At 47.2% G+C, this 11,602-nt stretch overlaps 1 protein-coding gene across 2 annotated transcripts in view; it reads right to left on the bottom strand.

The window, feature by feature from the left end:
• Nucleotides 1-519: 519 nt before the first annotated feature.
• PGPEP1L (pyroglutamyl-peptidase I like) overlaps nucleotides 520-11,602 on the bottom strand; it is a 62,703-nt gene continuing 51,620 nt past the window's right edge. For both annotated transcript variants that reach the window (XM_081551234.1, XM_081551236.1), the window contains 2 exons: nucleotides 11,205-11,431; nucleotides 520-1,022 (listed from right to left, as the gene is read on the bottom strand). In XM_081551234.1, coding sequence (XP_081407360.1) covers nucleotides 782-1,022; nucleotides 11,205-11,431 — 468 coding nt within the window. In that variant the 3' untranslated portion in view covers nucleotides 520-781. The remainder of the gene's footprint in view (nucleotides 1,023-11,204; nucleotides 11,432-11,602) is intronic.

The following is an 11,602-nucleotide window of genomic DNA, read 5'->3' as shown; positions in this document are numbered from 1 at the left end:
GATCAACCTTGAAGATATTATGCTAAGTGAAATAAGCCAGTCACAAACAGACAAAAATTCCATTAATATGAGGTCTCCAGAGTAGTCAGATTCAGAGAGGGAGGGTAGAATAATGGATGCCAAGGGCCAGAGGGAGAAGGGAGAAGATAACGTTTGATGAGTGTGGAGTTTCAGTTTGGGATGATGATGGTGGCAAGGGTTGCCCGCATCAATGTACATATTGCCACTGAGCACTAAAAAATGGTTAAAATGATAAATTTCAGGTTATGTGTATTTTATGATAATTTTTTTATGAAGTTATAAAAGAAAAAGCCCAAACACTAGAGACTCGGTGGCTCAGAGGGCGCTTGCAGCACCTGGATGCCCAGGCTCAGAGGACCAGTGTGGGGCGTCTGGAGTGGTGGCCGCACCCGTGTTTCCCATGTCGGCCAGTCACAGGTCATCCCACCGCACGGGGCTCTGGGGAACGAATCAGAGGTCCCAGCGTAGGACAGCATCACAGAGGCCCGAGACATAGACTTTAAGAGGGGAAAAAGACATTACTAGCATTTCATTTTATTGTCAGGAAAACCATAACTGAAGCTAGTTAATCCCCTATGAAATGTCTGCCTTTCAGAGTGTTCTTCTTTCTTCTGACAATAAAATAACCCTTTGTGATTTCGTTGAGCGAATTCAGAACATTTTTCCTCTGTGTAAACTGTTTTATAAGCAATTTTTTTTTTTTAAAGCCTCTCAAAGCACAGTTGAACTCTACACACAGGATTGAAACATTTAATTTTCTCTAAAGGAACAGTCCCCTAGTTGCTTCTCCCCAGCTAGAACTGCAAAGGCTGAGCTTCTGGTGAACCCGGTTTTGAGCCCGGGCCTTCTCAGTCTCCTCCAGCATTTCCTGGATGATGACTTGCAGGGCTTTTCCCAGCAGGCTGGCGGGCAGCCAAGGAGATAAGGGAGGCACGTGGATGAGCGCTGCGCACCCATTTCCCTGATGCAAAGACAGGTAGTAGGCGTAATCGCAGACATACCTACAACCACAAAAAATGCTAGGTTACTCCTCGGACCAGCCTCGAACCTCAGATAGAGGCAAGCAGAAGCGGCAGGGCCGCAGCTCTGAAGCACGAGGGGACCGCCACCCAGGAGACCCAGCTTTTGTTCTTCTGCCTCAGAAAGAACCTGCTGCTGGGAAAGAGCATGGAGAGACTGGCTCTGGGCCTCACGTCCAGCAAGCGTTTGATCCCTGGGAGGCACCGGATTTCCAACCAAGGAGTCCAAGACGCTCTCTCCCCAGCCTGCAAACCCTTCTCATTCTCGTCTGCCTTGACTCATTTTAGGGTCAGAGTTGCTTCAGGTCTTTGCTCACGACCCTCCAACCCCCACCTTTAGCAGGAGTTAACATAAATTCTTATGTTAAAAGATCCAGAAATACGCAAGGAAAATACAAACAAACAAACAAAACTAGATGGAACCGGCTAAGACCAAGATGGCCACAAACTTGACCACCAACAGACCCTAGGGCTCATTAGACATTGATTTTTCTAAATTAGCATATTAAATGACACTGTACCTAAATGACCAGACATTAAGGGAAAAAAGAGAATTAAAAGGGGGCGGCACCCCACTCCCCGGAAAAAACCCTGACCCTTCCCAGGTAGACTAAAGCATATGCCTCCCCATCACCGGCCTCACTCCTCTTGCCTTTGTCTTTATTTTTAAAATTAAACCCCTCTCACCAGGTGGGTGATAAGTTGGTCTGTGAACTTAGTTGCTGCTTCTCTATACTTTTACTTGCTGAACAAAGCTTGAACCCAAGTGGGAAAAAGAAACCTCTCCAACCCAGGCAGAGAGGGTCCAAGCAAGGTCCATACAACTTAATTCAGTAACAAATTTTGGAGTTCAACGTGGGGCACACTCCATCCATTAATTCAGGGTTACTCACTGACCCAGGGCCAACAAAGCCAGCTAAATAACTGAACCATGTGCCCCAATTCTTGACCTCTGGGCCAGTGAAGGATACTAGAGATAGAAATTAAGTTGGAGACGGAAAAGCAGCCAAAGATCAGGTGGAGCACCCCCACCCCCACCCCAGCATATCTACAGCAATGAGGCTTGCAGCAATTTGGGGAAGCCTGGCCTACCTCAGATATGCAGATGACACCACCCTCCTGGCAGAAAGCAAAGAGGAACTAAACAGCCTCTTGATGACAGTGAAAGAGGAGAGTGAAAAAGCTGGCTTAAAACTCAATATTCAAAAAATGAAGATCATGGCATCCGGTCCTATCACGTCATGGCAAATAGATGGGGAAACAATGAAAACAATGACACACTTTATTTTGTGGGGCTCCAGAATCACTGCAGATAGTGACTGCAGCCACGAAGGTAAAAGATGCTTGCTCCTCAGAAGAAAAGTTATGACAAACCTAGACAGCATATTAAAAAGCAGAGACATTACTTTGCCAACAAAGGTCTGTCTAGTCAAAGCTATGGTTTTTCCAGCAGTCATGTATGGATGTGAGAGTTGGACTATAAAGAAAGCTGAGTGCCGAAGAATTGATGCTTTTAAACCGTGGTATTGGAGAAGACTCTTGAAAGTCTCTTGGAGAGCAAGGAGATACAACCAGTCCATCCTAAAGGAAATTAATCCTGAATATTCATTGGAAGGACTGATGCTGAAGCTGAAACTCCAATACTTTGGCCACCTGATGCGAAGAGCTGACTCATTTGAAAAGACCCTGATGCTGGAAAAGACTGAAGGCAGGAGAAGGGGATGACAGAGGATGAGGTGGCTGGATGGCATCACCGACTCAATGGACATGAGTTTGAGCTAGTGATAGACAGGGAGTTAGTGATGGGAGTTAGTGATAGACAGGGAAGCCAGGCATGCTGCAGTCCATGGGGTTAGTGATAGGAGGGAGTTAGTGATAGACAGGGAAGCCGGGCGTGCTGCAGTCCACGGAGTTGCAAAGAGTCAGACACCACTGAGCGACTGAACAGATTGAGTGACCCAACTTCCGGGTGCTGATCCAACTTCAGCCAATAAAGCCGGGGTTGTCTGTAGAGGCATCTGGTTGAAGCTAGACCTCTTTATAGAGGACTGGACTGGGCAATTGGTTGTCTAAATTGAGCTAATCCTCTGGTAAGGGGAGAGGGTGATGAGACAATTGGTTACCTAGTTGGACTGGATCCTGGCAAGAAGATCTAACTGGACGGGATCTTTATCTGAGCAATTTATATGACTTAGAGCAGAGGCCCCAACCTCTGGGATCTAATGCATGAAGATCTGAGGTGGAGCTGATAGAGTAATAATATAAAGTACACAATAAATGTAATGCGCTTGAATCATTCTGAAAGTATTCCCCCCCACCTCAGTCGTGGAAAAATTGTCTTCCACAGAACTGGTCCCTGGTGCCAAAAAGGTTGGGGACCGCTGACTTAGAGAACCATTTTCCCACTCCTGCTTCACCCTATCTCCGGGAACTGCTTGCTGAGAGCAGTCACCTATATCAGGTATTTCCTACAGCCTCACAGTGGGTCTGGGAACACTGAGTCACTGACTTCGGAGGGGCTTTCTAACTAAGACCCTCTTGGATAGTGTCTCCCCTTCCAGCCCCTGCAAAGACTGGTTCAGGTTGCAGTTAGAGCTCCCAAACCACTTGGGGTGGGCCAATCCTGTGGGATCCGCACGGTCATCAACCTTAGGAAGTGGCCACTGGGAAGCTGAAAAGAGACTAGAAATAAGGACTCCTCGATATGGGTAACCCAGCCTCTATCCCAGTGAACACTGCTCAGGTACATTCTCCGTAACTGTAAACTCTTTGAGCAGCACCCACTAACAAGGAGACAGCTTATTTTCTTTGGTAACACTGCATGGCTCCAGTGTAAACTGGTGGATGGAGAAAACTGGCCAGCTAACGACTCTCTAAATTATTTTTCAATTGGATCACTATCGCTAGTATTAAAAAAGAAAATAGGATGAGATCCCCTATGTCGGATTTTTCATGGCGCTTAGCCAAAAAAGGGGCTCTGGAAAAAATGTGGGGCCAGTTTAAATTTCTCTTTCTTGGGAAAGATTGAGGGCAGGAGGAGAAGAGGGCAGGAGAGGATGAAATGGTTAGACAGCATCGCTGATTCAATCATGTCCGACTCTTTGAGATCCCATGCATGGACTGCAGTCTGCCAGGCTCCTCTGTTCACGAAATTCTCCAGGCAAAGAATACTGGAGTGGGTAGCCATGCCCTTCTCCAGGGGATCTTCCCAATCCAGGGATCAAATCTGGGTCTCCAGCATTGCAGGCAGATTCTTTACCATCTGAGCCACCAGGGAAGATCCCTTCAAGGAGGAAATGGCAACCCACTCCAGTATTCTTCCCTGGAGAATTCCATGGACAGAGGAGACTGCTGGGCTACAGTCCATGGTTTTGCAAAGAGTCAGACATGACTGAAGTGACTTAGTACATTTCAATAGACATGAGTTTGAAGAAACTCAGGGAAATAGTGAAGTACAGGGAAGCCTGGTGTGCTGCAGTCCATGGGGTTGCAAAGAGTCAGACAGGACTCAGCAACTGAACAACAAGCTTTGAAAAAAACCAAATAAATAAAAAGAATATTCATGAAGCAAAGAAGCCCTAGCATGCATTAAGCCTATAATAGAAAGTCTATTCAAACAAAGGCTTCTTAGACCCTGCCAGTTCTCTTGCAACAGTCCTATTCTGCCAGTAAAAAACTCAAGAGATAACAGCTAGTTCATGACCTCCAAGCTATAGATACAGACAGACAGGAAAGAAATTCACCAAGGTCAAATCCCCAAACCGTACTCTCTACCCTAAACCCCAAGAGCATTTGGTATCCCAGGTGGTGCCAGTGGTAAAAAATCTGCCTCCAATGCAGGGGATGTTAAGAGAAGTGGGTTCGATCCCTGGGTCAGGAAGATCCCCTGAAGGGCATGGCAACCCACTCCAGTATTCTTGCCCAGAGAATCCCTTGAAGAGAGGAACCTGGCGGGCTACATTCATAGGATCCCCAAGAGTCAGACACAACTAAAGCGACTTAGCATGCACTTAGTTAGACTTAAAAGACACCTTCTTTTGTCTGCCCTTAGCCTGGTAACCTCAATACATTTTTGCATTTGAACGGCAGGATCTAAGCAACAGGAGAAAACACCACTTGTGCTGGGCGGTTCTGCCCTAGGGATTTAAAAACTCCCTCACCCTTTTATGGCTTCCCTGGTAGCTCAGATGGTTAAGCGTTTGCCTGCAATTTGGGAGACCCGGGTTCGATCCCTGGGTCAGGAAGACGCCCTGGAGAAGGAAATGGCAACCCACAACAGTACTCTTGCCTGGAAAATCCTATGGATGCAGAAGCCTGGTAGGCTACAGTCCATGGAGTCGCAAAGAGCCGGACACGACTGAGCGATTTCACTTTCACTTTCACCCTTTTAAGAAAGGTTTCAGCTGAGGATCTCAGTGACTTTGAACCACAACAGGGGACTATCCTTCAATATGTGGATGAAATTCTAATCGCCAGCCCCATCAAAGAGCTTTCTGACCATAACAAAGTTAACGCCTTAAATCATCTGGCAGGGAAAGGATATAAAGTTGCAAAGGAAAAAAGTCCAAATCTCCCTCCAGCGGGTAGAATGCTTAGGATTTACTAACAGAAAAGGGGCACCGGGCACTATCTAAGGAGAGGAAAGAACGGACTTGCCAGATGGCACCCCTAGTACAAGAAAACAGCTCCAGGGTTTCCTGGGGATGCCTGGCTCTGCCATGTGTGGATCCCCAATTCTGGCTTAATTGCTAAGCCCTCCTACGAACAATTAACCTTGGCTCTTTTGAGCAGACCCTCGACTGTGCCTCAGCATTCCTGGAACTGAAAAACCATCTCATGAGAGCCCCCAGGCTAGCTTTACCCAGCCTGAGCCACCCTTCCATCTATATGTACCTGAAAGAGGAGAGACTTCCCTGGGGGCGCCCACACAGAAACCAGGACCTCTGACTCAGGTTGTGGCCTGTTTTTCTAAACCACTGGACCAACCGTTTTTCTAAACAAGCTGTAGCGGACGGGGACAGGCTTCAAATGCCACTGCTATCGCTACCCCCATATCCTAACTCTTACCTCCCACATGCTCCCCAGAAGAAAGAGAAAAGGCTTTGTGATGGGCCTGTTTTAAAAGCCCAGAATACCTGGAATGGATGGTTAACAATCATGGGCAGCTGCTCTTCAAGCTACTGCACTTCAAGCCATTTGGAATGGGCACTTCAGGCCATATTACAGGCTGTGCTGTGCTAAGTCACTTTAGTCGTGTCCGACTCTTTGTGACCTCCATGGACTGTAGCCTGCCAGGCTTCTCTGTCCATGGGGTTTTCCAGGCAAGAATACTGGAGTGGGTTGCCATCTCCTCCTCCAGGGGATCTTCCCAACCCAGGGATTGAATCAGCACCTCTTAGTTCTCCTGCATTGGCAGGCAGGTTCTTTACCACTAGCGCCACCTGGGAAGCCCAATATTACAGGCAGGAGACAGTACATCAATGGCTTATGACATCTATCACTACTCCCAATTTCTGAAGCCTCCTTAACAGGTGGTTGAACCAAGCCCTTTCTGCCTCCAGAATAACCTCAACACTCACCCCTCCAAAGTCAAGGGAGGGACCCCTACCACGTACAGAGGCACATAGCCAGGTCAAAGCTAGCAAACAGATTTTACAGTAATGCCCTGGGCATAAGGAAATTTTCAGATATTTGCTGTTTTTGACTGACACCTTTGGCTAGATTCTGCCCCAAACCAAGACTACTTCAGAGATTTCTAAGGCCCTACTCAAGGAAATAATCCCTCAATTTGATCTCCTTAAATCCATTCAATGTGACACTGGGCCCGCTTTTCTTTCTCAATTACTAAAGAAATCTCTAGAGCACTGGGAATTAAATGGAGGTTGCACCCCTCTTGGGCTTCCCCAGGTGGTACTAGTAGTGAAGAATCCATCTGCCAGTATAGAAGACAGCAGAGGTACAGGTTCGATCCCTGGGTTGAGAAGATCTCGTGGAGAAGGAAATGGCAACCACTCCAGTATCCTTGCTTGGAAAATCCCATGGACAGAGGAGCCTGAAGGGCTACAATCCATGGGGTGGCAAACAGTCAGACACAAGACCACAATCCTCAGGAAAAGTAAAAAGAATAAATCCAATTTTTGAAAGAAGTTAAGCCAAACTATGTCAAGAAATTTATCAAACTTGGATCTTTCTTCTCCCCACAGCACTTCTCAGAATGCAATTAGCCCCTAAAGGAAAGCTCGGGTTAAGTCTGTATGAGATCAGGTATAGGAGGCCCATTCTTGAAGGACCTGCCTACAAAGCCAACCTTAGGGACACGGATGACTGAAATATGCCTTGCAGATGGGAAAAAAAAATCAAAGCTTTACAAGCCTTCCCCTTCTGACATGGTTTTACATCCTTTGTCCCCTGGAACTGGGTTTATTTGAACACCTGGACGGCTGGAAATGCACAAGACCAGTTAGATCCCAAGTGGGCAGGACCTTATCTTGTAATCTTGACCAATTCAGTGCCTGACAATTGTAGAGTATAACTCTGGGGGCCACCATACCAGAGTAAAGACAACACCTATGCCTCTGGAAGTTACTGAGCCACTTGCTCAATTATAGCTGTGTGAACCTGTCACAGATCTTATATTCCTTTTCAAAAGGAGTAACCCTACCAATAAGTAAGTAATGTGATGGACAGGCTTAGCAGTCGGCCTTGTCATTGCTACTGTCTTACTTGGCTTCCACTGTTCTGTCAAACCTCCTCCTTCTGGTAAACATTTCCTCTGTCCATGCTGGATACAGGGAATATTAACATTGGAGGCAGGATGAGTGGCCATTATTGTCTATTCCTTCTTATCTTCTCAGCTCTATCTCTTACCACCATCTGTGAAGAATGGGGATTCAGTGGTGAATTTCTTGAGAATTATAGCCTGCTGACAAAAGCTATCCCAGCGCTGAATCTGTCACCCCCCCTCTCCAAGTGGCACCTATGGATTAAAGGTATTACATTTTACCCTAAGAATGACAACCTCACTCTCCTCTTGGTCCTTGGGTCTGTTAAATCTATCCCTCCCCCTAGAGAAGAAAATGGCAACCCACTCCAGTATTCTTGCCCGAGAAATCCCATGGACAGAGGAGCTGCGCTGGCTACATCCATGGGGTTGCAAAGAGTTGAACACAGCTGAGTGAGGGACAGCACAGCAAACCTATTCTTCCTAAAGTTTATATCCCATCCCTAAAGCAGCTTCCCTGCTTGGATTCCCTCTATCCAACACAAAGCAGACACTCCACAGGGCCACCCCTATGATCAGGCCTGCTGCCACTGCCCCTATTAAACACCTCTACAAAAAGGAGGGACTTACAGTGACATCCTAGGGCTACTCTGGACTCTGACCACGACTTCTTCCATCACCCCACAATTTAAGTGCCCTGAGATTGACCCCTATGGAAAGCTCACCCACTGTGCCCCTGCACGACTTGATGAATACCCACGAGGACCAGATGGGAGATGTACTTATTGCAGATGGAAAACGCCAGTTGTCTCACAGTTAGTATATGGCCTTCCTAAGGCCTGGGGAAAAACCGCTGGTCAAGAATCCCTCAGTGATCCCCCATTAGGCAGGTGGGCCTCTCTCCTCACTCTGCAAGGGCACCCTCTGGGGCTAGCCTCTTTCTAATGTGATTCAGCTCCCCAGAACATATGCTCTCTATGGGTACCTGCTCCTTCGTGGCCTGAGAATAAACCAAGTGCCCCATCAGAACAATGCTAACTCCTCCTTCCCTTCTCTGGGTGGGCTCTAGTCCATCCTTGTTTAGATAAGCCCAATCCTGGGGACACTGCATGCTAGGGCAGCTAAGTTCTCAGAACCTAGGTATAACCATTCATAAGATCACCCAGCCCCAAGATAAAAGGGCAGCAAGAGGGACTTCTCTCAGACTAGTGGCCCCCTGCAGAAGGTTTGCACACCATGAAATCACTCTACAAAATCTCACCCAGGCCTTTAAAGACTGGTCTAAAAACACAGGGAATGCCTTACAAGAACTCCATACTTCTCTGGACTCTCTAACAAATATTCTTAACAACAGACTAGCCCTTGACTGTCTCCTTGCTGAGTAAGGGGAAGCCTGCTATGCATATGTCAGTAACTCGGTAGGTTGAGATAAACATAAAAAAGATATGAGTAAGCTCAATGGTTATACAGATAGAACACGCAAGGCCAAGATCCAAGCTCCATCTGGAACATAGTCAAGCAGGGTCTTCCCAGGTTAACTTGCCTTTTTCCATTTCCTGGCCCCACTAATTGCCATTATCTTCTTGCCTATCTCTGGGCCTTGTCTTGTCAACTTCCTTAGTAAATGTGAATTTGATGACTTTGAAGTCATCAAGCTTCAGATAACACAAGCCTGCAAACAATTGTGACTGCAGCTTGATGACAATTAGACTTAATTTAGGCTAGTCAGGAACAGTTCTGCTCCCCTAATCCAGGGGAAAATGGCACCCATGTTCAGCAGGAAGCAGCTTCAGAAGTCAGACCTTCACTCTTCAGTGGCTCTAAAGAATGAGAAGCAGTAACTAAGAAGAGGTGAGGGTGGTGTTATTGCCAGAAGTGCTCCAGATTTTTGCTCAAAACCTGCCAGGCCCCACCTTTAGCAGGAGTTAACATAAATATTTAGGTTAAAGGATCCAGGGATAAGAAAGAAAGCTACAAACAAACAAAAACAGATGGTAACAGTTGGGACCAAGACGGCCAGGAACCTGACCTCCAACAAACCCTGAGTCTCATTATACATTAGTTTAAATGATTATACATTAACATTAATATTAGGCCAATTTGCCTAATATTCTTAACATGACACACCCACTGGTAGCCAGGACCAGCCATTAAGGACCGTAAAAAAGATAAAAGCAGAGTGGCATCCTGCTCCCTGGAAAAAGCCTTCCCAGGTAGACTAATGCCTATGCCTCCCCATCATTAGTCTCACTCCTTCTCCCTTTGATTAAATCCCTCTCACCAGGTGGGCAAGAAGTTGGTCTGTGAACTTAGCTCTTGCTTCTCAATTCGTTGCCCACTGAATAAAGCAAGAACCCTTCAAGGCTCTGTGAGGGCCTGAATAAGGCTCATAGGATTTAATTCAGCAACGATTTCTTCATTCTTTTGAAGGAGGATTAACCACCCTCTAGGGGATCAGAATCTGGAGAAACAAAGGAAAATTAATCTTCATCTGAGGCTAAACTAGAATGGTTAATTCACAACTTTGCTGCAATAAATAAAAGTAACTCAGCAATCCCATTACTGGGTATACACCCTTAGAAAACCACAATTCACAAAGGCACAGGAACCCCAGTGTTCACTGCGGCCTATATACAACAGCTAGGACCCGGAAGCAATCTAGGTGTCCACTGACAGATGAATGGATAAAGAAGTTGTGGTACATATACAATGGAATATCACTCAGCCATAAAAGGAATGAACTTGAGTCAGTTATAGTAAAGTGGATGGACCTAGAGCCTGTCACACAGAGTGAAGTGGGCAAGAGAAAAACAAATATACCATATTAAAGCATATGCAGGAATCTAGAAAAACGATGTTGATAAACCTATTCACAGGGAAGGAATGGAGATGCAGATGTAGAGAACAGACTTGTGAACACGGCAGGGTAAGGAGAGGGTGGGATGAACTGGGAAAGTAGTATTGACATACATACACCGCCATGTGTAAACCAGAGCTAGTGGGAAGCTGCTGTGTGACACAGGGAGCCCAGCCTGGGGCTCTGCGGAACCGAGAGGGCTGTGAGGGGGAGGAGGGAAGAGGGGCTTGCAGGGAGGCTCAAGAGGGAGGTGAGATATATATATAGTAAAGCAATTATCCTCCAATTAAAAAAAAAAAGAATAAAATACTGGAAAAAAACAAAAGAAAGTCATCCACAAAATGTTAGTGGCTCTCAACATCCCCTACCCACCCCTTCTCTTCTGCCAGCTACCAAAGGCTAGTGAATGGGAGGGTCCTCAGAATCAGTCCTAGGCAGAAGTAAGCAACCTGTGGGTCTGCATGATGACTCTGGGCAGCTCCAAGCACCCAAATGATGGCACAGGATGGCACATCCTGGGAGGAAGTTTGGTCAGAGGCCTCTTCAGCCCTTCCTCCTCCCCTGCAAGCCCAGTAACAGAACGCACCTACCCGCGTCTCGGGAAAAGGCCACCTCCACGCCCTCCACGGCCGCCCGCCTGCTGACCGCCTTCATGCTGACCTCTGACGTGACCACTTCTGGGCCACCCGGAAGGCACACGCCACCCTCAGGCCTGAAGCCCCGGATATCGGCGTCCCGGTAGCCTCGGTTCTTGCTGCACTGCTCCAGAAAGATGGCCTTGGCGGCGGGGTCCACGCCCACATGCACAACGAACTGTGTGAGCACATGTGGAGGCCGAAGATTAGGGAAACTGGACGTCTCCTCTGCTCTCCAGACGGTTCAGAGGAGAGCCCTGGGGGGCAAGACACCCCAACCCCCCAAATATGCCAACATCACACCCCTCCCCTGCCTGCTCCCCTCGGTGAATGTGCTGGAACGAAAAAT

This window comes from Giraffa tippelskirchi, chromosome 12 (genome assembly GCF_054371585.1).
Source record: "Giraffa tippelskirchi isolate mGirTip1 chromosome 12, T2T-mGirTip1v1.2.pri, whole genome shotgun sequence".
Taxonomy (NCBI): domain Eukaryota; kingdom Metazoa; phylum Chordata; class Mammalia; order Artiodactyla; family Giraffidae; genus Giraffa; species Giraffa tippelskirchi.
The sequence above is the reverse complement of the archived record's forward strand: the minus strand, read 5'-3'. Positions and strand labels throughout refer to the sequence as shown.